General features: G+C 40.7%; 2 protein-coding genes across 5 annotated transcripts in view; one reads left to right on the top strand and one right to left on the bottom strand.

Moving 5' to 3' along the window:
• Nucleotides 1-86: 86 nt before the first annotated feature.
• mkks (MKKS centrosomal shuttling protein) lies at nt 87-14,914 on the bottom strand. 2 transcript variants are annotated; one of them, XM_082154282.1, is made up of 4 exons: nt 13,233-14,914; nt 11,502-11,641; nt 2,303-2,413; nt 87-558 (listed from the first exon to the last, which is right to left on the bottom strand). In XM_082154282.1, the coding sequence occupies exons 1-4, from the start codon at nt 14,215-14,217 to the stop codon at nt 145-147; spliced, it is 1,650 nt and encodes a 549-aa protein (XP_082010408.1). In that variant the 5' UTR covers nt 14,218-14,914; the 3' UTR covers nt 87-144. The 2 variants fall into 2 exon arrangements, with proteins under 2 accessions (XP_082010408.1, XP_082010407.1); XM_082154281.1 differs by having other exon boundaries at nt 89-558; nt 11,460-11,641.
• A 273-nt stretch (nt 14,915-15,187) lies between these two features.
• Nucleotides 15,188-27,830, top strand: part of slx4ip (SLX4 interacting protein) — a 46,192-nt gene continuing 33,549 nt past the window's right edge. Inside the window, exons 1-4 of one of the 3 annotated variants that reach the window (XM_082154299.1) lie at nt 15,188-15,414; nt 15,564-15,602; nt 24,086-24,175; nt 24,497-24,620. In XM_082154299.1, the coding sequence (XP_082010425.1) occupies nt 15,576-15,602; nt 24,086-24,175; nt 24,497-24,620 (241 nt within the window). In that variant the 5' untranslated portion in view covers nt 15,188-15,414; nt 15,564-15,575. Of the gene's footprint in view, nt 15,415-15,563; nt 15,603-23,880; nt 23,980-24,085; nt 24,176-24,496; nt 24,621-27,830 lie in introns of those variants that run through there. The other 2 variants (XM_082154300.1, XM_082154298.1) reach the window with 2 other exon arrangements.

Raw genomic sequence — 27,830 nt, 5'->3', positions numbered from 1 at the left:
TCATATTTTGGTTTTGGAGATCTAATGTATATTTAACGTGTACTTTGCCACATGGAGTTATGAAGAAAAATGAAGTCTCGGATAAATATTTGATTATAAAATATATCAAACCTAGAATCTTTATTTAAGTTCATTCATCAAAATTCAATTGATATCCTTTATTATATATTTTACATCAAGAACAAAATTAGCCATCTCAACTGCCACATTTAAAGCATTGAGCTTGGCAGAAAACGAATCTAATATTATGGGCTGATTGTCAGTGTTTTCCAGGAAAACAGGAGAGAAAGTGTGGCACGCTGTATTTAGTGGGGTCTTCTCCAAGTCGGATCTGTCTTCCACCAGACCACAGCCACAGGTTTGCCTAGCAGTGGTTTGGGGGTAGATATCTGGGACCCATCGGTGAGCATATGTCAGGTCAATGAGACAGTCCTGCCCGTCATGCTCTAAGGAAAGAGCCACAGCATGCAGAGAGCTGCAGAATGCCTTGACTGCCATGAGAAACTCAGAGTGAGAGACGCCCAGAGCTGCAGCTGTTGTTGTAGCTGTGGACTGATTCTGTAAAGTAAAATGACAAAAGATTTAATATAGCAGCAAGCAGAAATGACTGGGCACACACCAATAGTCAAAACCTGGAAGACTTATTCACCAGTGGTTCTCTTGACATTTTCCTGTGTTTTAATAATGAGGTTTTTAAATTTATGAGTAAAATAAAGTCTGTGGTAAACCTAAGTTGACAATACTTGGACGTTTTGTTTTACAGCGTAAATTACACACACTTACTCCCCAAACATTCTTATCTAGTAACTTGTTAGAATCAAGTTTAAAATTTTTTTTAAATAAACAGCTTCAAAATTCACGTTTTCGATATGGGTGTTTAATTTACGTTGTAGAAAAAATGTCCAAGTATCGTCAACTTATGTTTACCACAGACCTTATTTTACTCATAAATTATAAAAAACTCATAGTAAAATCTCGAGGGAACCACTGGCGAATTAGTCTTCCAGGTTTTGACGTCATCCACACTGTGGCATGAGGATTGTAAGGTTGAGCAGATGTAACACCAAAGAGCAAGCGGGTCTTGAGGTCTTAAATTATAGTACACTTAATAACACCTTTAAAATTAAATGGTTGATAGAGTTTTTGAAGAATAGAGAAAGTCTTTGCAATGCATTTCCTAATTATAGATTTATACTCTTTTTGTTGAAATGCAATTTTTCTTTTGAAAAATTCCTGTTAAATTAGCCAGTTTTCACAGACAAGCCCTGCTAGCATGGAAATTGGTGTGTAAGCACAATTTTTCACCGCACAATTATTTCATATTGAATAACAAAGATGTTTTTTTTAATTTTTTTTATCACTATTCAATCATACTTGGCTCAATGAAGGGATTATATTCGTAAAACAGTTGTTTAATTCCAATGGATATTTGTTATCATATACTGAATTTCTACAAAAATTTCAATTATCAGTTAAACCAAAAGAGTTTGCTATTGTTCTTGACGCGATTCCAAAGAGTGTGATGTTACTCTTAAAGAACTCTAATGGATTGATAATGTTGATGTTTTAAAACTAAATTGTAGCAATAAGGATATAAGAAATGCTCTTTGTTCTGTGTCTTTTCCTGCAGCAATATTCTTTTGGTCTTCTTTATTTGGTAATATCTCTTGGGTCAAAGCATGGAAATTGCCAAATAAGTTTTGTGTTAATAACAAAATGAAGGAAGTGTCTTACAAAATACTTCACAGAATTGATCCTGCTAAGCATGTTTTGGAAAGATTTAAGCTTAATATTTCATATACTGTACCTGTGAATTTTGTGCACTAGAAAAAGAAGCTATTTTGCATCAGTTTTTTCACTGTATGTACTCAAGATTATTTTGGAAAGATTTAGAAACCTTTATTAGTAGAAAACTGAAGTGCATGATAGAAATCTGTTTATTTGATGTGCTTTTTTATTCTAAGAATGACAATTTGTAAAGAACAACATATTATAGAGTTCTTTATTTATTTTTGTTAGGAAAATAAATACCATATACATAAAAAGAAGTGGGCTCAATGCAAACCACATTTTTCACATTTTAAAAATGACTTTAAATTATATGTAAATCTTTTGGAACAAACAAAAAAGTGCTGAAAACACGATGCTTTGAAAGCACTGGATTTGATGTAATTTTTCCATTTCTGGAAGCTAATGTTAATGTGATCAAATTAATATGTAATATTCTAAAATTGAGTCATCTAGTAATTAATACTGTAGAAATGCAACCGAATGTGATATGTAACTCAGTGGAATAGAATACCATGTGTGTGATGTGGGTGGCCAGCAGTGTCTCGGTGCAGCCTCCTCCAAGCAGGGCGTAGGGCTCCCTCAGAGTCAGTCGCAACATATGTTCTGCTCTCTGACATGTCATCTGTCCAACAAATGAAACAAAATGAAATGTTCATCATATGAGAGAAGTGAAAGGGGGGTTTCATGCAATAAGTTTGAATAAATAAATGTGAGTCCAGTGAATCTAGAAAAAGTGGAACTTAAAAATACAAGGAAGCTTGGAGAACTGAGAGGGAAGAATGCACCCAAAATAAACCTGACAGAATGGTACTGCACAACCAGGGATGGTAGAGCGGGGCAATAGATTGAACCTTCATAAAATACACTATATTGCCAAAAGTATTGGGACACCCCTTGATACAGATTGTATCAAAGCTGCTTTGATACAATCTGTATTGTGAAAAGCGCTATACAAATAAACTTGACTTGACTTGACTTGACCCCTACAAATCATCAGGAGTGGTATCGTGATAGGTTGCCACCTGTGCAATAAGTTCATTCACGAAATGTCCTCACTACTAAATATTCCACGGTCAGCTGTTATTGGTATTATAACAAAGTGGAAGCATTTGGGAACAACAGCAACTTAGCCATGAAGTGGGTAGGCCACGTAAAACCACAGAGCGGGTCAGCGCATGCTGAGGCGCACAGTGTGAAGATGTCGCCAACTTTCTGCAGAGTCAATAGTTACAGACCTCCAAACTTCATGTGGTCTTCAGATTAGCAGATTAGCAAGATTATGGTGTGGGGTTGTTTTTCTGGGGTTGGGCTTGGCCCCTAATTCTTAATGTTTCAGCATACCAAGACATTTTGGACAATTTCATACTCCCAACTTTGTGGGAACAGTTTGGGGATGGCCCCTTCCTGTTCCAACATGACTGCGCACCAGTGCACAAAGCAAGGTCCATAAAGACATGGATGAGCGAGTTTGGTGTGGAGGAACTTGACTGGCCTGCAGAGTCCTGACCTCAACCCAATAGAACACCTTTGGAATGATTTAGAGCGGAGACTGCGAGCCAGTGCATGGTTGCATAAAGCACCTTAAGTTTTTCCCTTAAGTATGAGACTTAAGGCGTGATTTCCCTGAGCAGCTAAGGGAATGACTTAAGGATTTTGCATATTAGGGGTGTGCGATATGACGATTTTTGATCGTGGACGATTAAAATGTCTCCACGATCTGCTTTTGAAGAAATATCGTAGTATCGTGCATTCAGTTGCTGTTCTGGCGCCTCTGTCCCAACATACTGAACAACGCGACGTACATTCACATAAAATGTTAATGCAGCGGAACACTGCAGTTCACAAAAGTTCATAATTTGCATGTGCTTTAATGCCTTGTCGGTTAAACATTTAATTCGCGTGCTGATGCGCTGTTCTGCGTTTCTCAGCGCGTACATGTGAAGCTCACATGCACTAAAAGCCTGTCTAACAGCGCCTGGTTACTGGACTAAGTTATCTTTCGAGTCTTATTGTGCTAATACTGTCAAATATACACAAGGTTTACATAAACAAAGTCGGTTATGTCTAAAGTGAAAGCAAACTTGAGAAAATTGAGAGAAAGTCTGCTTGTCAAATGCGTGTATATTAGACACGTTGCGCGCAACTCTTAAAGAGACAGTAGAAATAGTAAACACGCTGCCGCTTGTCCTTAAAGGGATAGTTCACCCAAAAATAAAAATTCTCTCATTATTTACGCACTCTAATGTTTTTTCAAACCTGTATTCATTTCCTTCTAATATTTTCTAATATTTTTCTAATATTAATATTTTGAAGAATGTCGCTATCCAAACAGTAGCTGGTCCCCATTGACTTTCATAGGAGAAAAATATACTATGGAAGTCACTGGGGTACATCACTGTTTGTTTACCCACATTCTTCCAAATAACTTTTATTTTCAACAGAAGAAAGAAACTTATTCGAGTTTAAAACAACTTGAGAGAGTAAATTATGATAATTTGATTTTTTAGGAGAACTATCCCTTTAATGTTAATAAAACAACAAAATGCAAAGAAAATCACTCACTGCTCTTGACTGATAAGTTTAACAGTAGCTTTAATAAGTATCAATGTATAATTTATACAGTGAAGTCTATGTTCTCTTACGAGAGGTCTCTCGTACTGCGTAAGTATCTTACGCTAGGGGAAAATCCCTTTTCCGCAAGATATTGAAGCCAAAAAATTATCCTTCATTTTGTATTATTGTAAAACGCGTTGCGGCAGCATACAGACATAGGCAAGACGGCTCGCGTGCCTATTGGCTGTTCTGCGGCAACTGCAGCAGCCTATCGAGCGAGGCCTAGCGTGACGTCAGACCCAATGAGGGTGCTTCGCGCCCGCTGCGTCACGTCCCGCCGAAACGGACGTGGCTTAGGCCTATAAATCCGGCTCGCAGGCAGCTGATATCTGATTTTTCATCTCTTCAGCAAAGCTCTCGCATCGCTTGATCCGGAGAGAAGCCGCGCCGTCTGAAGGAGCCTTTCAGCGGGACGAGTCGACACTCTGAAGCCGCTGGCCGCGCCGCCTTCAGTCGCCTTCCTGCTGCGCTATCCGCCGTTATATCCTTTCTCTGCTTCAGTGTTTTGTGTATGTGTGTGTGCTCGCTGCCGCGACACACACTCTCATTGCACTAAAAGAGCCGGGCGTCTTTTTCAAGACACCCCTTTCCTGAGGATCACGCAGCTCTCGCGCTCGCTGACGGCGACTGCCCTCACTGAGAGCTAGTTACTGCCTATGGTGACTCTGAGGACTCACCTGGCATCCTTCTCCGAGACTGCTCCTCCGCCCCCCCCCAACCCGCAAAGCTCGCCGGTTCGCCCGCTTGCCTTGCCTGCTTGGGGGATGATACCTGCTCTCCCTCTGTTCGAGCCGCGCCGTTCACAGGGGATGTCAGGAGCGGACGGTCACGGGGCTAGCTTTCTCTCTCCCTCTGTTCGAGCCGCGCAAACTGCGCCGTTCACAAGGGAGGCTGGAAGCGGACGGTCGGGGTTAGTTTTTCTTTACGTACAAGAAAGCTACCCTGCCCCTGCGCCCCATTCATGCGTCACTCACCGGCGAAAGGAGAAAAGAGTGTTTATAGTCCCGCCGAGGCTGGACCGACCTGAATTTCTCACACATTTCTCAGTTCCCTGATCAGGCGACTGGAAATATCATATTGCAGCAAACGAGCCTGTTATAATACACGCACGCCTGCAAGCAAACGCCGAAGAAAACATGTTGACGCTCCTATATGCTCGTGCATCTGAAAGCCTTTGTGTTCCCCCCTGTGGCTCAGTGGCGGAATCTTTGGTTTTTCGCACGAGAGACCGGTGTTCGAATCCCGGTCTAACGGCAGATAAATTATGCCTCCAATGCTTCGCTCTGTCAGTTCCCTGAAAGGCGACTGCAGATGTGCATTTTGCAGCCAACGAGCGCGTTGTACAACCTGCTCGCCTGCACCCAAACACCGTTTCTATGGTTCCCGTGCGTCACTGGCGGAAGGAGAAAAGAGAGTGTTCAGACCTCCATTTCTCACACATTTCTCATTCCCCTCTGAAGTTCAGGCGACTGGAAATGTCAATATTGCAGTGGACGAGCCTGTTGTAATACACGCACGCCTGCAAACAAACGCCAGCATGTTGACGCTCTCGGTTTCTATGGCAACTTCTCGCTCGTTCAGTTCCAGTAAATGCGACTGTTCCAGTGTATTCTGCAGTAAACAAGTCGGCGACACAGCCCGCTTGCCTGCACACAAACGCCGCTTTTACGGCTACCCAGATAAATCCCATAAGAGTGTATTTTCTGGTGTCCTGGCCACTGCCGATGGTGTTATGAGTGTAGACAAAATGCCCACTGCCCAGTGCTCATTCCTACACACAAACACAGCCCGTCACACAGGGCTCGCGCACATGAGATCGATTGCGCATTAAACGTGGTAAATGTGCCCACTGCCCAGTGCCCACAAACACTACATTCTGCATGTCTCAAGGTTTCTGTAAAAACGAAACCAACGTGCATTCGCTCTGCTCAGGCGGACAATGCTCTCAGTGTTGTAAATGTGCCCGCTATCCCGCGCCCACATTCACACATAGACATGACAGGTCTTACGGGACTCGCCCAGCCCTCCCCCTCTCGGTTTACCACCGCAGAGTCGTCGAGCGCGGGCAATCTGCCCGCTGTTATCAGCGCGCCCCCTGCCTCAAATGTCATAAGCGCAACGCTTATGTTGCAGCACACCGAAGCCCCTCTGTCGCTGAGCGACCAGAGCGCGCTTCGCATTCAACCCCTAGCCATTCGTGCAGACGCATGGGCAAGGCTAGCCGGGGTTTCGAAGTGGGTGCTAGATATTATAGAAAGAGGCTATTCGCTACAGTTTCTGCGACGGGCGTCGAAACCACGGTAAAAACAGAAGTAGCACACCTACTTCGAGCCAAAGTTTTTAAACTATTGAGCAAAGGGGCCATAGAGCCTTTATCTCAAGCTCAGAGCAAAGGAGGGCTATACAGCAGATACTTCCTGGTACCGAAAAAAAAAAGAAAAAAAAGACGGGGGTCTCAGACCCATACTAGATCTAAGGCAACTGAACAGAGTGCTTGCGAAGCGACAGTTCAGAATGCTCACGACCAGAAAAATCCTCGCGCAGATTCGCCGAGGAGACTGGTTTGTGTCAATAGATCTGAAAGACGCGTATTTTCAAATACAGATAGCGTCACGTCACAGGCGATATTTGAGATTCGCCTTCGAGGGCCAGGCATATCAGTACACAGTCCTACCGTTCGGCTTGTCCCTAGCACCCCGTACATTTTACGATGTGCATGGACGCAGCGCTCGCACCCCTCAGATTACAGGGCATGCGAGTATTGAACTACTTGGGCGATTGGCTGATTCTAGCTCAATCTCACTCGGAGCTCATAGAGCACAGGACCATTTTACTCGATCGCCTCGAGAATCTGGGTCTCAGAGTCAATTGGGCAAAGAGTTCTCTGTCCCCCAGACAGATAATATCTTTCCTGGGCACAGAACTGGACTCGCTGTCTATGATAGCGCGACTGTCACCACAGCGCCTACTAGACATTTAGCGCGCAGCGAGCTCTTTCCGCTGCGGCGCATTTGTCCCGCTCAAGAGATTTCAGAGGATGCTAGGTCTCATGGCCTCAGCATCATCAGTACTTCAGCTGGGCTTGCTTCGCTACAGTTCTGGCTGAAAGCGCGAGTACCGCGCAGAGCGTGGGCTTCTGGTCTGCTTCGTCTCAAGGTCAATCAGAAATGCATCGCAGCTCTGAAACCTTGGAAAGCAAACGACTGGTACCAATCAGGTGTAAGCCTGGGGACTTCCTCGAGTGTGAAGGTAGTGTCTACGGACGCATCCACCTCGGGATGGGGAGCGCTGCTCGAGGGCAGACCTTTCTTCGGCCAATGGTCAGAACGGGAGAAGCTTCTACACGTAGACTGCCTCGAAATACTGGCAGTAGACAACGCGCTGACGCGTTTTTGTCCCCAAATACGAGGACACCATGTCCTGGTCCGCTCGGACAACACAGGCTGACAGAACGCCTCCTGGTGTGGGCTCAGCGCAACCTGCTCTCGCTGAGAGCAGCGCATGTGCCAGGGCTCTTAAACGTAGGACCGGACAGACTGTCCAGGAACAATGTTCCGACAGGCGAGCGGTCTCTACACCCACAGACAGTCCAGCTGCTATGGAAGAAATTCGGCAGAGCGGAAGTAGACCTGTTCGTGTCTCAAGAAAACGCTCACTGTCTGGAATTTTTCTCCAAGAGCAGGGACGCGCCGGCTCATGTATGGCCCCGCCGCCCGCTCTATGCCTTTCCTCCCGTCTCTCTCCTGCCTCAGGTGATAGAACGGATCAGGGAAGAAGGATGCTCAGTGCTACTCGTAGCGCGGTTCTGGAAAAACCAACCCTGGTTCCCAGTTCTGATGCCCCATGGCCAGTGCCAGTGAGGAGGGACCTCCTCTCTCAGGTCAAGGGCTCGATTTGGCATCCGCGCCCAGAGCTGTGGTCCCTTCATGTTTGGGCCATCAACGGGTACCCGCTGACCTCCCAAGCGGAGTGTTAAACACGATCACGCAGGCTAGAGCTCCGTCTACGCGACGTCTCTATTCCTCGAAATGGTCAGTGTTCTCCAGCTGGTGCACAGCTTGTGGCGTGTCGCCCCCAGACTGTGGGGTGACGGAGGTTCTCTCCTTCCTACAAGAGCTGTTGGACAAGGGCAGGTCCCCCTCCACGCTCAAAGTTTATGTGGCGGCCATAGCAGCGTTCTCAAAAACAACGCTTGGTCAGTCAATAGGAAAGAACGATTTAGTAATCCGCTTCCTTAGAGGAGCTAAGAGACTGAATCCTCCCAGACCTCCCGCAGTCCCTGTATGGGACCTTTCTACAGTACTGGAAGCCATGAAAGGTGACCCATTCGAGCCTTTACAGACAATTGATCTTAAACACCTGTCTTTCAAGACAGTGTTTCTTCTGGCTCTCGCTTCAGTGAAGCGCATAGGGAACTTACACGCGCTCTCAGTAAGCGCGACGTGCATGGAGTTTGGGCCTAATGACTCAAGAGTTATACTCAAACCTGGGCACGGTTATGTTCCAAAATCCCTCAACACACCGTTTAGAGCGGTCATTTCCCTGTCAGCCCTACCGGTCTCTGACGAGGAAGGAGACGCGAGCTTCCTTTGCCCAGTCAGGGCATTAAGAGCTTATGTTTCTCGCTCATCTGTCTTCAGACAGACGGAGCAGCTCTTCGTTTCGTTCAGCGGACGTTCCAAGGGACTAGCCGCATCGAAATAGAGCCTATCCAGATGGATAGTTGACGCCATTGCGCTGGCATACACTTCCAAGGGCATGCAGTGCCCGTTGGGTGTCAGAGCGCACTCCACGAGAAGCATGGCTTCATCGTGGGTCTGGTCAAGTGGGATTTCCTTGCAAGATATATGTATGATGGCAGGCTGGGCCTCCCCGTCTACATTTATAAGGTTTTATAACCTAGAGGTTCCCGCCTTACAGGCCAGGCTGTTGTCGGTCTAAACAAACCAGTACTGTCTTTTCTGATGCTATCGGTTCAGAATACTGTGTCCGCTGAGCACTGCTCGCTGAGCACTGTTCGCTGATCGACCATTAAATGCTTATGGGCAAATGAATAAGACCCACAATTTTCCATCAGTTCAGGCCGTACTCCGCCCTGTCTGTATGATGTAATTTGCGTCTGAGGGACACTGCTATATGTGGAAGAGCCCGGTTCCGCCCCTCCCTCTTCCCGGACTCCCCGTGAGTTCCCTTGGTGATTGTGCACTATATGAACCCTGGGCTTTCGCCCTTGGGTCTTTGGTGTCAGATCCCAGCACGCACGGCGTTTTACATTGGGTCCCCTAGCGTAAGATACTTACGCAGTACGAGAGACCTCTCGTAAGAGAACGTACTATTATAGGCCTAAGCCACGATTTATAGGCCTAAGCCACGCCCGTTTCGGCAGGACGTGACGCAGCGGGCGCGAAGCATCCTCACTGGGTCTGACGTCACGCTAGGCCTCGCTCGATAGGCTGCTGCAGTTGCCGCAGAACAGCCAATAGGCACGCGAGCCGTCTTGCCTATGTCTGTATGCTGCTGCAACGCGTTTTACAATAATACAAAATTAAGGATAATTTTTTGGCTTCAATATCTCGCGGAAAAGGGATTTTCCCCTAACGTAAGATACTTACGCAGTACTCGTTCCCTCTTCTAGAGAGAACCGAGGTTACGTTAGTAACCGAGTACGTTTTGTTTTATTTTCATATTTGTTCATTTAATTACTTTCTTCAATGCTACTGTTAAATACACCTACTGTAGCTGAAAAAACACTGTTTATTTCATTTGTATATTAAGTTGTGTATGTGTAATGTGTATCTTTGATCTTAATATTTAATAACAAAGAAAATAATGACAAATATTTTTAGCTTCGCCCCTGTCTGCCATTCTTTTTTATTGTATATTTTGTTACTTAAGGTTTTGTTTTTAAAATATGGACATTAGTTTGGCTGTAATGCTCAGTCACAAAATAGTAAAACCAACATAAAAAAAAACGTGATATGATATTTTTGCCATATCGCCCACCCCATTGCACATAATCCCTTAAAGCGTTCTCTTAGGTAAGGGAAACCGTTAAGTGTTTCACGACAGTGACACAGGTTTTGCCACTATAAAATTCTATTGCTGGCATGGACACGTTATTGGTTATTACAGATAAGTTTCACAGAAAACAGCATAACATGGATAAGGAAAACAAAAAAGAAAATCAAATATGAAAAAGATAAATGTAAATGTAAAAAGATGGACCAGACGAGACAGAAACTCAAATTGATAGTTTACTCAAAATTGAAAATTCTGTCGTCATACTCACCCTTATGTCGGTCTAAACCCATAAGACTTTCATTCATCTTTAGAAACAAATAAAGATATTTTTAATATTCGCCTATTATTTCTGTCCATTTATTGAACGACATAAAAGTAATCCATATGATTCAAGCTGTTTCGGAAGCTCAAACATGTGTGCGTCATGCGCAAGAACAAACCTCATTGGTTCTTGCGCTTGCGCCCACGTTTGAGCTCCCGGGCACAGGACTTCTCGTCCAACATCAATGCCTGACCTCACAAATGCGCTTCTAGAAGAATGGTAAAAAAAACATAAACACACTCCTAAACCTTGTGAAAAGCCTTCCTAGAAGAGTTGAAGCTGTTATAGCTGCAAAGGGTGGGCCAACTCCATATTAAACTCTATGGATCAGGAATGGGATGTCATTAAAGTTCATGTGCATGTAAAAGGCAGACATCCCAAAACTTTTGGCAATATAGTGTATCTGTGATGATTTGACTGCCGATATAAAATTGTGCATTGTGAATATTGCGAGGATTTTAATGCAGCTTTTATTTGCCCATTATGTTTCCTAAAGATCATTTTTTGTCTCATGACTTGGGATAATGAGAGCATTAAAACAGATGTTTCTAAACACATCTAAGACAGATGTTTTCGTAAGCTTGATTCAATTTGGTGAATTGGTTCAAACTGTGTGTTTAAATTAATTGGTATAAAAACGGTAATTGGTGCATTTAAATGAAAATAATTAAATGGACACATAAAAATCTTGACTTTAACATGTTGGACGAACCTTCAGTTCTTCAAGCATAGTTTCATTTCTGTGGCAAAGTACCAAGGTGCTAATTGCAGCATCTTTAGAAGGAAGAAGATGGAGCAGCTCTCTGGATCCACATGACTGGAAACAGAGCCCTCTAACCAGCCCGTAAGCTTCAGCTGGGACTGGAGAGCAAGGAGAAGCAACAGCCTGAGCACCTGAAATAAAAATAAAATGAAGCCTCTAAGAATGTAGACTGACATTTCTTTTCAATACTATTGTATTGCACAATAATGTTATATTTATAACCATTGTTGAGTGTAACTCATTACTAAGCAATTACTGTAATTTAGTTACTTTTCCCTTGAAAAAGTAAAATAAGGGATTACTCTTAATTTTTCTGTAATTTAATTACATTTACTTCTGATGTAATTGCATTAAATACAGTACAGACTACAATTTTATACCAAACAATAGTGGATTTAACATCCAAATGTTACATCTAATTATAGAATGTATGTTTTTAATTTAACCTTATCACTTTAAATACTTTGGTCAGTTCTAGGGCTGCAAAACGATTAATTGCGACTAATTGTTTGCAGAATAAAAGTTTTTGTTTACATCATATATGTGTGTGTACTGTGTATAGTAATTATGTATATATAAATACACAAACATGCATGTATAATTTTAAGAAAAAAATCTATTTATATATTAAGTATTTATAATTATATATAATATAAATTATATTTAAATAAAAAAATGTATATAAACATGTAAATATTTTTTAAATATATACATGCATGTGTGTGTATTTATAAATACATAATTATTTTACACAGTACACACACATATATGATGTAAACAAAAACTTTTATTCTGCAAACGATTAGTCGTGATTAATCGTTATGCAGCCAATTTTTATATTTATTTTTAAAGAATTAAAAGAGCAGTTTCATGTCTATCCTTGTATTGTTCAACCGGTCGAGGTTGATATTGGATTTGTAATGCAATACTTTTAAGAGATTATTTTGTACAGCAATATAATTACACTGGTGAAGATGTAATTAGTAGCTAGTAGTTAATTACTTTTTAGAGTAATTTACCCAACACTGATTATAACCAATAAATGATTCAAAGAAGGCATGGCTTTAAATAATAACAATCATAAGTAAATACATACACTACAGTTGAAAAGTTCAACAAAAGTACATTCAAAACAGTAATATTGTGAAATATCATTACATTTTAAAATAGCTATTTTCTATTTGTATTATATTTGAAAATGTAATTTATGTCTATGATGGCAAAGCAGAATTTTCAGCATCATTACTCCAATTTTCAGTGTCACATGATCCTTTAGAAATCATTCTAATATTCTGATTTGTTGCTCAAGAAAAATGTCTTATTATCAACGTTGAAAACAGGTGTGCTGCTTAATATTTTTTTTTAAAGTGGACATTTTTTTCAGGATGAAAGTACAAAAAGACTGGCATTTATTTAAACAGAAATATTTGTTTACATTAAAATTGTCTGTCACTTTAGATCAATTTAAAGTGTCTTAGCTAAATAAGAACGCTAAGTTGAAATTGTGTTTATTTTCTTAAGAAATTATTTTTAAAATACTTTTTTTGCGTATTATGTATTTTCATAAAAAAACTTTTTCATTGAATGATGTTTTATTCAGAAAAAATTACTAGTTTTTAAATATACAGTCAGAGCTGGGAATACAACTTAAAACTATATTAAACAATGTAGAAAAAAGCTATACATTCATATTCGATTCTATAAATATTCAAAAATATCTACCTGATATCTGGATAAACGGCTCCATCAGGGCAAGTCCAAGCCTCTCTATCACCACCACTCCATGTTCCCTGAAGTAGTGCTGAAGGACTGGATGTACTACTTTCTGACAAGCAAATAAGCTCACTTTGTCCTTAACAACTTGTTCCCCAAGCTTCAGAAACTGCTGAAGGAGATCAAGCTCTGGGTCCACTCCACTATGGATCTCCAATGTTACATCTCCAACCTCAGACATATCACCTGACAGCGATGCACTGAAAACCACCACTTTAAATGGACCAGATCCCAGTCTCTTAAGATCTGCAGGTTGAAGCATCTCAGGGACATCCACCAGCAGTCCAGGGAAAACAGAAGAATCGCTCACCGGTTGGCCCTCAATGCCGATGGAAACTGTCCTTCCAAAGCAGGCCACATCGGGAGAGTTGCAAGGGATTGAATACAGAAAGGCCTGTGCGATCAGTGAACTGATATGCTGTGTCTCCCTGCTATTCAACATGCAGGCTGGTTTGCTGGTGATCATGCTGTGGGCCAGGGCAATGAGTGAGTTACAGCTGCTGAAGTCTACCGAGACCTTACAACCACAAGAGTCTCCTTTAAGATACATGTTGCATTCTTCCACAATATGTTTGTATGACTTGGCTGCAGCAACTGTTCTTAGGTTATATTTTTGAGTATTTTCAATAAGTCTCAGCATGAAAATCCCCATAAACAGCCCACAGTCACTGTAACGTGCGGTGTGATGTTGAACAGAAGTTGAGATCAGTTTGAGAAGCGGCTCAGACATATCTACTCGCTTGAGCAGCGCTGTAGACGTTGAAGTGGTCAAGACGTGGCCACCAACATTGTTGTGTATTTGCTTCAGTCTGCCAGTAGGTCCATAGGCAGTACTGAGTATATTTCTCAACAGAGCTATCTTTTGGCAGATGTTACTGTCGGAAAGTGGTTCATCTGTGCACACAGCAGGTTTCTTCTTACAAATGCGAGACATACTGTGGTTTCATTCAGAGAAATTCACAGAAGGTTATCGATACAGGTCAGTTGCTTTGTAATAACACTTAGAAATTAATAGATCACAAGCGTAATAGTACGATATTATGATTTTATGTAATGATTGATCAATATTGTAGAAGCATAATATCTTTGATTTAAACCAACATCAAGATTTTAGGTTAACATGTAACGTTATATTAAAGCATACATGAGAGTGTAGATTTAAGGTTAACGTTTCTCTTAGTTTTTCGACCTTTTTACCTTTAATAGATAATTTTAAATGGCCCTGTGGCGTGACTAATTATTTAATAAATAATAAATAGTCCGAAGACAAATAATATGAGGTCATAAAAACTGCTTACGTAGTTACAAAACAATTAGTAAAATGCTGTCTTGGAGTTAAGCAAGTATTTTACGTCAACAACCTCTTAACATAATATTACTAAACATTATCATACTAAAATGACTTGATGGCATTATAGAATTCTTTCATATGACAACTCTTGTAGCTGCTAGCTGATTTGTAATTAAAAACAAAGTCAATAGCTTATAAAAACGCGAGGAGACGTGTAAAATTTAATTTACGAGGCTCGTACATTCCCCAAAGTTAATCTTATTGTTCAACGAACTAGCCAAAACATAAGAAAGAAAACACAAAACATACAGCAATAGCCGAGCAGCAGATTGTGTTTACGTCTTACAACACATGCTCTTATGTGGTAACCAAACGTGCCAGTTAAAAAGAATTTAACAACAGAAACCAATAAAAGAACCATTGGGTTTTACATCGTCAACATTACACATTCAATACGGAACTATAATTTTGTTAAGATATATAACATCATAGATATTTCGCAATTTACGAATAACGATGTATGACTGTCCGGCAAAATATGTAGCCTCCTATATCCGACTGCGTCTCTATGACAACTGTACGCGCTGGGGTCCTAACATGTCAGGGCAAGTTTCAAACTATCGGCGGGAGAAACTGAATCAAGCTTCTTTTATTACCGTTATTTTATCGTTATTTTGGACTCATTTTAATTACAAATATACATTTTATATTGCCAATTATATATAATCGACCCAGAATGTCATAAGAAAAGTATGTGAGCGCTATTTTACCACCATTCCTGCTTTGTGTTTTGATTTGGGCTTTTCTTCAGCTCCATCCAGCTGCTTCTGTCACAAACACGTGAGTATTTCACTCTTCTGATTTGGGTTTCATCACTGTATGTTCTTCTCAGCATTAAACATTATTTAAGTTTCATTAGATTTGGTGATTTCGACCAGTTCCTTTGTTGTTTGTGGTTGTTCAGTGCTTTCTCTTTGATTTTTTTGCAGTGTTTCATCAGAATGCCGTCCTCTAAATTTGTGGTTAAGGTATGTTTACGTATTTCTTTGATCTTTTGGTCATTGCTGCAGTATTTTGGGTTCAGTTTATCGTTTTTAGTGTGATTAAATGTGATTTCTGCCGCCAGGTGAGAAATTCAAGCTTGTCATAAAAATTTCACATTTTCATGTCATGATTTCGACCTATTTATTTCAGCATTACTTATGTCATAATTCAAAATCTTTTACTTTTATCTAATCATTTGGACTTCTTATGTCATCGTTTCGACTTTAATTTTTTACTTAACCATATTATGGCTTATGTCATAATTTCAACTTTTGTGTCATAACTATGACTTTTATGTAATTTATTACTTTTATATTTTTATTTAAACCTTTTATGTCATAAATGTGACTTTTATCTTTCACTTTTATCTAATCAGTTGGACTTTTTATGTCATAGTTTTGACTTTGATTTTTGACAACCATATGGCTTGTGTTATAATTTCAACTTTTATGTCATAACTATGACTTTTATGTAATTTATGACTTTTATATTTTTATTTCGACCTTCTATGACAAAAAGAAACCTTGTCCGGTTTCACAGACAAGGCTTTAATCTAGTCCCAGACTAAAATAAATGTTTGAGCTGTTTTAACTGAAAGTAACTTGCACTGACATATCTTAAAATATATCAGTATCATTGTTTTGTCTCAAAATGCACACCAGTACTGTTTTTTCTCTAAGGCACGTTTATAAAAGACTACTGAAATGCTCTATGCCATATCACCCAAGACTGGTTGCCCACTTAAGCTAAGCAGGGTTGAGCCTGACCAGTACTTGGATGGGAAACCTCCTGGGAAAACCAGGTTTCTGCTGGAAGAGGTGTTAGTGAGGCCAGTAGGGGGCGCTCACCCTGTGGTCTGTGTGGGTCCTAACGCCCCAGTATAGTGATGGGGACAATATACTGTCAAAAAGCACCATTCTTGACTCCTTTGGATGAGATGTTAAACTGAGGTCCTGACTCTTTAAAAATCCCAGGATGTCCTTCTGAAAAAAGAGTAGGGGTTTAACCCCGGCATCCTGGCCACATTTGCCCATTGGCCTCTGTCCATCATGGCCTCCTAATCATCCCCATACACACTGATTGGCTTCATCACTGTCTCCTCTCCACCAATAAGCTGGTGTGTGGTGTGCGTTCAGGCACGATATGGCTGCCACATTAGTGGTGTTCGAGGAGATTCCCCCCTTCCATATATACAGTAAGGCATTTTAAGTGTTGAGAAAAGCTCTATATAAATGCAATGAATTATTATTATTAATGTTATTATCATTAATTGAACTAAGGCCTAATCCTGGCTTAATCTAAGCCCTGTCTGTGAAGCTGGGCACTTTCTAATTTTTAATGCCATTTTAATATTTAATGACTTTATAATGACATAAACATGATTTTTTTCTTATGTGGCGGAAATGGGCTTCCGTATTATAAGAAACCTAAAGGGATTTATAGAGACTCAAAATCAACTTAAAATTCAGAGCTGTTGAAAGAATTTAACTACCTCATTTCTAAACACTAGAGGGGGTAGTTGCCTCAGCAAATGAACTCTGTCAGCATGCAGCTGTCTGAATGTATTAATTTAGAAGTTTACAGAACATTGCTCCCACTTTTTCATGTTCTTTGTGTGCTCATTACATGTTTTGTGACAAACCATGCTAAAAAAAACCGTCCAGATTTCAACATGGCATTACACTGTATTATATTTTCCATACCACCTCAGTCACTTTCTTTTACAATACATTAGTTTGATGTTTATAATCATGCATGCATCTATCCAGCTGAATGTCTCCTCGGGCCGTGTTTCTCGGCAGCACAGATCATGCTGGACCGGCCCTGTCTATTCATCTTCAGGCCAGATGAATGTCAATGAATGTCAGTGCTAATACATGTCAGATGTTTCTATTAAGTGCTAGAAAAGCTCTGGGTCTCTGTCTTTGTTGATGTTTCATATAGTGAAGGCTTTAACTCTAGTTCCTGGACGCTGCTGTGGATCACTCACATCCGTGTTTAGTGCCAGACTTTGGCTGCATATTTCTCTCTTTCTGTCTTTCTCACTCATCATTTCTCCCGTCTTTCTGTTTTTCATTGTGGGAGAGCACCACTCACCAACTTCACCCTCCCAGTCTGCACATAATGATACTGTTATATATGTTGCTCTCCCTGAGAAAGGAACTGTCATGCCCAACACTGTGACCACAGGGAGACATTTAAAACGGGGAGGCAAACAATACCATCAACTGGCCCAGTTCTCAGCTAAACTCTTGTAGGCGAGCATAAGACCTGTGTCAAGATATTACAATACTTTTATTCTTTTCTATCCCAGCTGAAAGGGATAGTTTATCAAAAAATGAAAATTCCCTCAGAATTTAGCCTCATGCCGTTCCAAACCTGCATGCCTTTCTTTCCTCTGTGGAACACAAAAGAAGATTTTTTTTAAGAAGATTTTGTCTACAAAATGAAAGTCATTGATTGTATGCATAAAAAAGTCATACAGGTTTGGAACGACATGAGGGTGAGTAGATGATAACAAAATGTAATTTTTGGGTGAACTATTAAGAAAACTAAGTACAAACAAATCTGTAGAAAATCAGAAAAGGTACTGGTGATTTTCTGGTGGGACATTACCTGGGAAAAATCAATACTGAAAATTCCTTCATATTACCACTGTACATTGTGCCCTATTTTTTACATTTTAAAATGACTTTTATAAGCCACTCGTAGATTGATTGTTTGAACATCCTGACACAGCAACATTAAGTTGAATGTCATGTTTCCACGGTGTGGTGCTGTTAATGTTGGAGATGAGATACTCCCACGTAAATTGACTCATGCTTCAAGTCGAGGCCCTGACTTAACGCCTCAGAAGACACTGAATATTTACACAAGACCTGCCACGCCACTCTGCTGTTATACCCATTTGGTGCAGGAGATGATTGGAGAGCGTGATTCTTTGTTTTTGAGTATGAACATTAAGTGCTGGGTAGTATGACAGATGTCTTGGCTCTGGTTTTTGTGCTAGGTCGACTTCCCTGGTAGATACGGACCACACACTTGGACCTCCAAGCATCCTGTTACTGTCATCGGATCAAGGAAATATGTTGTTATTTCTGAAACGCAGAGGGAAAAATGGGATGGATGCAGCTTAACAGACATGGGAGGATGTAATAGGATTCTAATCATGTCATTTTTTGGAAATGTCCAAGAAATATTTCAGTTTGTTAATTACTACAGATGTTTAGATTCACCAGCTTAATGTTGGTAGCTTAACAGCATTTATTTTAAAAACCACAGTGTAAAGAAGTGGAGGAATGTTTTTTTTTTTTTTTGTCTCCCGATAGCCTACTTCCTTTTTACTAGAAATCTTGGGATCTTTCTGATATTGTTCAATTGTTTGTAGAGCTTTAACAGGTGATATTCTTGCCTGTTCTTGTTGTTGGAATTTTGCTTCTGGGTTGTGTCTTTATGAAAAAAAAAAAAGAACTCAATTCAGGTGTGCTTACATCCAGAGATTAACTCACAGAGTCCCTAGAAATAAAGGCCAGCTTAGTCATAATCATGCTGATTTATTAGTAGTTTGTGTTAAGGTTTTCAAATCCCCTGACCCTAAGCAAGGACTCCAGACTAAAAAAAAGTGATTAGGGACTTTTTGCACCTGTAATACACATTTGGATAAATGTTTTTTTTTTGGTTTTTTTTTTTACAATATCATAATTCAGAACTCATTAATCCCACTGAACGATTTACTGGCTGAGTGAGTAATAATATAAAAATAGTTCAAAAGAGTAATTTGTTCATGAAATGTGAATCATAACTCATATAATGTGCTCATTGTTGCATGGAGCAAACACTAGCACACACTTTAAAGATCTAATTAAAGAACATCGCCTCATGAGATATATGACAAAACCATACGTTTTTAGATTTTTACAGGAAAAAAATTAAAATGCTACAGTAAAAACCTGTTATAAAAAACTTTAAGTTACATTACCATTTATTTATTTTATTCAAATTTATTTTTTATTTATTTTTTAAATGGTTTAACATCACGTTATATGTAATTTTACTGTAAAATGCTGAAAATGTATGGTTTTTGCAATGAATTACCATATAATTTATAGTGGAAAAAAGGTGAAAAGACATTCCCTGCATATATAAATAAAAAAATTGGTTCTTGTTTTTGTTATCAGTAATGGTTAGTTGATATTTATTGCATTATTTTAGTGTAATGTGTGTTACCCTGATATTGTTTTGACCCTGTGTACTGACCCCAGTATTTTCTACTGTGAATTTCAGGCAACTACTGTATTTTTTTACTGTGAATTTCAGGCAACCACAGCTGCCTTTTTCATTTGTATTTACTGTAAATTTTAACAGGATTTATTTTTTAATGCAGTGTAGATTTCAAATGATTTAGTCACCTTTCGACCATTTTAGTTGCACCCTGCTGCTATATTTAAGAACTTAAGCTCATAACTCATCCCACATTAGATTTGATATGCTGCGAATTTGAACGATGTCTCAAATCGTTTGGCTTATTGAAGAGAGGTGTGCTGCTATGTCAAATGCCATAGACCTTCATTGAAGGAGAGACCTGAGCCATATCTAGAGATCAGAATATCTTAGAGATCTGGGGGTGGGCAATTTTTCCTTGAGCCAGTAAGAAACCACCGCAGAACACCTTAGCAACCACATAGCAACCCCTAGCAGCCACTCGGATCACACTAGCATCAGTGCGCTGAGTTTTGCATTCAAAAATCTAGTTAAACTTGTTTGTGCCTCATGGATCTCTTGCTGACAACGCTAATGTTGTTGACCCTCTTGAAGGAACGTCAGGTGACTCACGCCATACAAAATCAGCAAGTCCAGACCAAAAATTTACTTTTAACAGGCAACACCCATAGATCTAAAGAGTTCCCTTAGGCTCCGGAGACTGTTCGTCGACCTGCGACGCTCTTACAAAGACAAAGACTGAGCTAGACAGAGGGGGGAGTTTTATTGAGTGAGACTGCTTCTGCTGCCCTCTGTCTCTCATTCTCTCTTTCTCTCTCCCTCTCTCCCAGCATAAAACATCTGTGGCTGGTTAATGTTAGCCCTGGAGCTAAGTGCAGAGAAAGGGGGTCTGGTTCTCACACCAGCGATAGCAGTGGTAAAAGGGCAGGGATGTGTGGTGGCGAACAGGCAACTACTGCACAAACGCTTCTGGGCCGACTGCCCGACACTAATCAGAGTGAGGGCAGGCGAAATCTCAGTTAGGGAGGGTGAAACTGATAAGAGAAGGTAACAAGGGAGCATCTTGGGAACTGTAAGTGATGCAGAGCAGAGCCAGGAGTCCAAAAACCCGAAAGCAACCCGGTTTGCCTCATGTGTTTTCTTAGCGATTGGGAGTAGAAAATAGCACAGCTTAGCCGTGGACTTCGGTCAGAGCGGCAGGGACTGATTTGGTACTGTTCTGTTTTACATTTGTTTGGTTTCAGGGCCTGTGTAGTGTGTTTTTGGCAGGCCATGCTGATCAGATAAAGAGTGAAAGGTAAGAACGAGTTTAATCAGGAGGTTATTGGCCTACAGAAAGCCTCAGGTGTATTCAATGAGGATCAACAAACGAAAGGATGTAGAAAAGGAAAAAGCTGTTCTTTGCCTCAAGCCCTATATACAACAATATAGTGAAGAGACTGAAGACTGAAAAAAAAACTTCCCGAAGACAGTATTCCTCCTCTAGAATGTGACACAGAACTGTCAAGACTGTCATTGCACAACAGTGAAGGATTTTTTACTCTGCAAACAAAAGAAACTCTGCAAACAAACCTAGATAACATTTCAGAGAAATTTTATGTATCTGCCAAGGGATTGTTTAACAGAGGTTGTGTAGCGGGCTAGCGGCTTAGGTCAGAGATCACCTCTTGGTTCAGCTGTTTTCTGGCAGATTTTTTCCCCCGAAAAGCTTTTCTTTAAGGCATTCAACAAAACTGTTGCAAAAGTAGGCCTATCTGTTACAAAACTTATGTTTTAATACCATTCTCTGCAAATACAGCCAATGATTTATTGTGAAATTTTGCCTAAGAACTATTTTTAGATTTCTAACAAAACAAATATGAATCCAAATCTTCTGGATTATTTCATTCTATCTTGGTAATGCAACAGTGTTTAACTTGCTTCTATTTATGCAAACAGTACAATTGTTAAATGTGCAAAATCCATCCAATCAAACAGGTGTGAAAGGATAGTTCATCCACAAATGAAAAGATCTGTCATCATTTACTCACTTTCAACTGTTTCTTTCCCATGCATTGAAAGTCAATGAGGTCCAAAAAAAAAAAAAAGTTTAGCAAAATATCTTCTTTTGTGCTCCATAGAAGGAAGAAATGCATGCAGATTTGAAACAACATGAGGGTGAAGTAAATGATGACATGATTTTCAGTTTTGGGAGAACTATCTCATTAGTACCAATGGCACTAATCCTTTCACGAACCGAACCTCATTATTCTTTCCAATCGCTCAAATTGACTCAACTGCACATTTAAAGACAGACCCCCATATTAGGCAAATCCCTTTGACTGTTTCTCTCTGTCCCATAGTCACACAGGGCCTGGAAAAGCCAAGCGAACATGCCTCTCAAACACTGGGAAAATTCCTACAGTCTTCTGTAATGGCATATTTTGGATTTCAAAAAGAAAGTGGAGAAAAACAGAACAGCATGCGATTAGTGTGGCAGTTCCAGAGGCAGCGTAAGAAGATGCATTATGGGATCATCGAAGCCAAGCTCCTTTTCACTGCCTGATTGACAGTTCCTGTCCATTCCCTCCTATGCTTTCCCACGCCACGGTAATTGTGCAAGGCAGTGAGCCGAAACCACTGGTCAGTTGCAGAATGGGCACAGCACAAAGACGTGAGGAGAAAGCCACCCAGTGTTTTCTAAAGGATCTGCTGTCCTCCACATACATGCATACATAAAGATTCCTCTGTGTCTTCTTTTAGCTCTTGTCTCCGCTTGCCCACAAAGGATTAACTTGGCTTCAAATGCTGCATCGGATAAGATTTATCACGGATATTGGAATGAATGTATCTGTAAGGATCTCAATGAAACGAAAACAACCTTGACACAGATCCTAACAGAGTTGTCTCATATGTCACCACCACCTATATATAGCTGCTTGTCTTTAAAAAACACACATCCATAGTCTGACACAAGGGGGCAGCCTGTCCCTCAAGTTCAACATGGCCGCCATCAAACCAACCCTCATGTACACAAAGCAGCAATTAGAGGAAAATATGCTTTCATGTCAAAAACAAAGCTATTTGGCAGCACGATTTGGCCTGTCTATGTGCTAATAATGTGCCGTAATCCTGCTTGACTGGAGATGAATTCGGAGGTTAGAAGCCAAACGAGAATGCTGGAGACGTTTTATTTACTCAGTCGCTGTAGATTCCACCGGTATGGGGAGGCATAAATCATTGCTTATGTGACGAGTGAGAAAGAGACAAAGATGTAAAGAGAGAGAGAAAACTAGTGTAGTCATAGAGCGGTGTTAAACAATGGGCTTTACCCAACACACCCTTCTAATTCACTTTCTCACGTCATCCTTTCCCAGCTGGCCTTGGAGAAACACGGACCTAGAGCATTACCGCCTGGCCTGAGCCACTTTAGCTCCTCTCCAGGGCCCACTAAAATACACTCGCTCATTCGTGTTCTATCAGGATTTTATCAGGCACTCTGGAAGTGCTCTAGAATGTGTTCTGGACTGTGTCTTGAAAAGGGGAATTTCTTCTTGTCTGCTCTCCTCTGATGTCATCAGCTCGTTTCTCCTATAGTCTATCAAGCTTGCGTCCCCGAAGCATCAATGCGGCCACATCTAGCTTTGAGCTCAGGTGTTGACATGCTTCAACGCCGGCTCCTCTTCATCCTCTTGTGGGTGGTCCGGGAAAGGCCTGTGTGAGTGGACCGGAGCACAGTGACAGGCTCGTTCTTGCGCTCATGTGTAAAACATAATCAGGCCAGTGTGGAGTGGAGATGTAACAAGTGCTTAAACGGCCGCGACTGCTCTGGCTCTCCTACTTCGCTATGACTTATTGTCCCTGACGTGCTGACGCAGCGCTCCAATAATTCCACTCTTCGGACGAAGTTCTGGAGCCTCCCTGAATCTGGCCCTCTTCTCGTCACATTTCCATAAACTAACAGGTTAGCGAGGTCATCCTTTAGCAAAGCCTGCAAATCCTTTGCTGTGTCAGTCTTCTGTGCGTCTTTAGTTTTAACACCATCGTCTCTGAGATCAAGTGTATCTGGTTACAGACATGATGCTAATGAGGTGCGTTTACAAAGCTTGTAAACGTCATGGGCGGAGAGGGGGGATGCACAAAGACAAATGGAAGAGGATGGTGTGACTTGCCTTCAGCTATGGATTTAAAGGTGTCATTTAATCAGCTCAGTGATGACTTTTTGTTGTAGTTAAGACCCCCATCTTTTTCTCTTTCTCTCTCAAAGTGTGGGAATTTCGCAGTGCTAGTGGATCTTCACGTACTGCCCTTAGGCAAAGAAGACAATGCCAGCTGGTTCTCTGCAGAGCACAAGAAGGTACGGGAATTAGGGTGTGTTTCTGTTTGTTTGTGTTTGTCCTCTTACACTTCAATTGGCTGATACTGCAGAAATCTGGAATTTGGATCTACTCTTGGGGATCCCCCCCCATCCTCCTCCTGCCTTTATAAGATATGTTTTTGTTGGCCCACACAGCCGAAAGGCTTTGAATGATTTTCCCTCCCAGGTTTAACGCTACATGCAGCACTTCTAGTTAAATTTGAGCTCCATATAAAAGTTTTAAGACAAATGTCACCTTGGGAGGTTTGTCTTTATCACGATTGCAAATATGTACGCAAACTAATGTGTTTGTATCTACAGGAAGTCGGCTCTCTGATAAGAGATGCATTGGAGCCGAGGGTGAGGCAGTTTCAAGAGGCCAGATACCAGAAGATTCAACCCAAACAGAGGAAAGATTTCACCACTGCACCACTCTGTCTTGAAGGTACAGCACACATGCGCTCTGTTCCAAAAAGTCCAAAATTTTGTCCAAAAAGAGGTTTCTTTTCAATTTGGATGTCACCTTTGTTAAATGTCAGAAGGCATTTAAGCAGTATATTAAGATTTTTAGAACAGAGCCATGATGTTTTGGTCATTTTTCTGCACTAAACTTGAATTAAAAACATGACTGTAACAAACATTTTAGAGTTGTTGCTGTTTATTTGGGAATGTTTGATGTTTGAATGTTTTAACGGCTTTCTTTAGTTACGCCATTGGCATGTGTTCAGAAGATGGTGACGTACAGACCCGTTCCTCATGTCTGTAATGTCTAATAATGTTTAAATATATTGATTTATGTCTTTGTACCTATTTGAACCACAAATACCACTGTGATATTCCAATACAATTACGAATGTACCTGTCAAGGTATGTTGAACCTGAATATTTGACAATTAGCTATAGGCTATTGAAATAAATAATTACCCGTGATGAAGCTGCAAGTAAAGACCTGTGTGTCTTTCCCTCACCTACTTTAGAAACGATTTCTCCTTCTTAAACATGAGACATGTCACACTGCTTCACAGCTTTGGCACTCTGTACACAGCTGTCCCACAGTTGGAAGGGAAAGGTTAAAAAACAAAGTGGAGAAATCAAGGCCATACCTGCATGCCAGCAAGAAAAAAAAACCCTAACTTTAAATGTATGCAAAAGAAGAAGCAAGCTGTTTCAAACCACTGAAACTTAGTCCAAACTAACTCTAGCCGGATATAGTTTGAAATGACATCACTCCCGTTCATTCTTCGATTTCGCTTGATGTGTATTGGGGCCTTAAGGGAGGCGGTTCTTTCTACACAGGTAGCACTTAAAGATTGTAAAAGGCTGACTCACTGCGTGGGCCAAGTCCCACTGAGAGAGGCAGATTACAGGGCAGTTAAGCTCATAAAAAGAGATTTCTCCTCTTTAGATGTTGCTGCCCCTCTCACGGCACGTCAAGGAATGGCTGCACCTCTGCAGAGGTGCTCATCTTTCTATGTTCTTGTTGTTCAGTGCTAGTATTACATGCAGTTTTGCTTGTTTTACTCTCCTCTTGCTGCTGTGAGATAAGTCAGACAACAAGATAAAAAAAAAAGCAAGGAGGCAGATTCTTTATAGTCTGGCATTAGCTATTAGGGTTTTTAGGATCTGTCTGTCAGTAGCTGGTTTCCCAGATAAAGATTGACTTACCTCAACTTTCACTCATGACACGGTGTGTGTGTCCATTACCTCTCATTAGAGAACGATTTCAGATCTGAAGAGCATATCATGAATCACTGCTCACTGTGTATTTAACAGCTGTGAGAAATGCAATGCTGTGAGTCTCGCCCTTGGTCCAGGTGAGAACAGGGTTATTGTCTAACATATCAGAAAGACTGACTCATTATCTCTGACAGATAAGCATAACAAATGAGGAAATGCACTCACAGGGTGTGTGTGCATGGACAGAATCTGATGGTCTCCTTCACTTGTGTCCATAAACCTTGAAGTTTGAAAGTATTTTTTTAGGCCTCTGGCAAGAAATGGAGCTGAACTGAGACTGGGAAATAAATGCAAGGGCACATGCTCAGTGTTGAGGTCAAACTAAAACCAGCTGATCTCCTTTTCTAGTGCAACATACACACAGGTTGCTCTCAGCAGATATGAAGTATCTTTTATGAAGAATTTAAATTAAATATGTATATTTTGTTTTTTTATTATTTTATGTGATATTCTATGTATTTTCTCCTATCTCTCTATCTCTCTCTCTATCTATCTATCTCTATATATATATATATATATTTTAGGGGTGTAACTATATTCAAACTGAACCAAAAACTCTGATTGGCTGTTCAGCTTAGTGATCGAGGCAGTGCACGAGAATAATAGCAAAACAGCGAGTAAAGTCAAAACGGTACAGATAGAAGGCTGTTCTAATGATATATCATCTTACCTGAGTGTTCCTTGGCGCATATTTCAATATTAATACGAGAGGAGTGGAATAAAGAAAGTGTTTAGCAGGATTGATATTCAAAACGGTAAGCACGCACTGCTTTGTTTACGGTTTGTGTATCTGCAGCCGGCACCGTCGGTTTCCCTTTTTGAATGACGAATATAGACGAATATATCTGCAGAAATAGACAGTTGTCTCATTTACACGCAGGCGCAGAACGCGCATTCTAGCTAACAGTCGGCAGTAGTTCTCTCGGTGTGTTCAAGTGCAGCTTTTAACCCCGACGCGAGGCGACAACACAGTCGGCTTTCATCAGCGCTAGTTCGTCGGCGTCGGCTTGGTGTGTTCCAGGCTTTACAGTATGTGTACAAGACGAATACAGTGTTGTAGCTTAACCACCATTAACCATCAATAATCGCAATAAGCTCTGCTTTTTGTCATTTTCGATAAGAATTTTTTTTAATTGTGTCCATTTTATTACGAAATTCAAACACTAAATGCCGTTTTGATGCTCATTAATGTGGCGTGACATTACTATATAGGGGCCTTAAGCCCCGTTCACACTGCCAGCGACACGCAGCGACAAAGCGACATGATCCCATTCATTTCAATGGAGCGCTGGCGACAAGAGCGACAGTGACCGTTGGCGACAGAATGTGGGCGTGTCAAGCGACACGAGACGCGCGACAAAAGTTCAGAAATTTCAACTTTATGCAAATGAGAAGCGATTTTCGCGAGCGACAACCAATAGGAAAGAAGACTTTCAGAGGAGCTCAGCTCACGTCACCGTCTCGAGTGCTGGCAAGACAGAAGAGTTCGAGGGCGATTTCACTGTTTTATATGATTTGACCACATACATGGATATAATAAAATGATGCATGGAAAATAAACTGTCGACAGTCTCAGTGAGTTTAATTCACACATTTAGTTCGAGTGTTGTAATTATGATGCAAGTTTAGCACTGCTGCAGATCATTTTACAGTTTCCCCTGCATTATGTTGACTAATAGGGACAAGAAAATTGATTATTTGTCAAATTCAAATGACGTTTTAGTAATTTATGACAGTATGAGTTAATCTGTTGATTGATCGATCGTTAATCCAGTAGGCTAAATGATTTAATCCACTGAACACTGCTGTGGTAATATAAAAACACTCTCCCAACAGCATACTGTTTCTTTTGAGCCTAAATCCTAGTCAAATTAAAATGATATAGTTGTATATATCACTTGTGATGGTATTTTGTATA

This window comes from Leuciscus leuciscus (genome assembly GCF_965113295.1).
Source record: "Leuciscus leuciscus genome assembly, chromosome: 22".
NCBI classification, from domain to species: Eukaryota; Metazoa; Chordata; class Actinopteri; order Cypriniformes; family Leuciscidae; genus Leuciscus; species Leuciscus leuciscus.
Note: the sequence above shows the minus strand (reverse complement) of the source record. Positions and strands in the feature narration are given on the sequence as shown.

What these genes read in the sequence shown, in the direction of transcription:
- mkks (XM_082154281.1), bottom strand. Translation starts at nt 14,217, where the DNA reads ATGTCTCGCATTTGTAAGAAGAAACCTGCTGTGTGCACAGATGAACCA. An exon ending in GCCGTTTATCCAGATATCAG is followed by an intron (nt 11,642 to 13,232) that starts GTAGATATTTTT and finishes TTTTTATTTCAG; the next exon opens with GTGCTCAGGCTGTTGCTTCT. An exon ending in CTATGCTTGAAGAACTGAAG is followed by an intron (nt 2,414 to 11,459) that starts GTTCGTCCAACA and finishes TTTGTTGGACAG; the next exon opens with ATGACATGTCAGAGAGCAGA.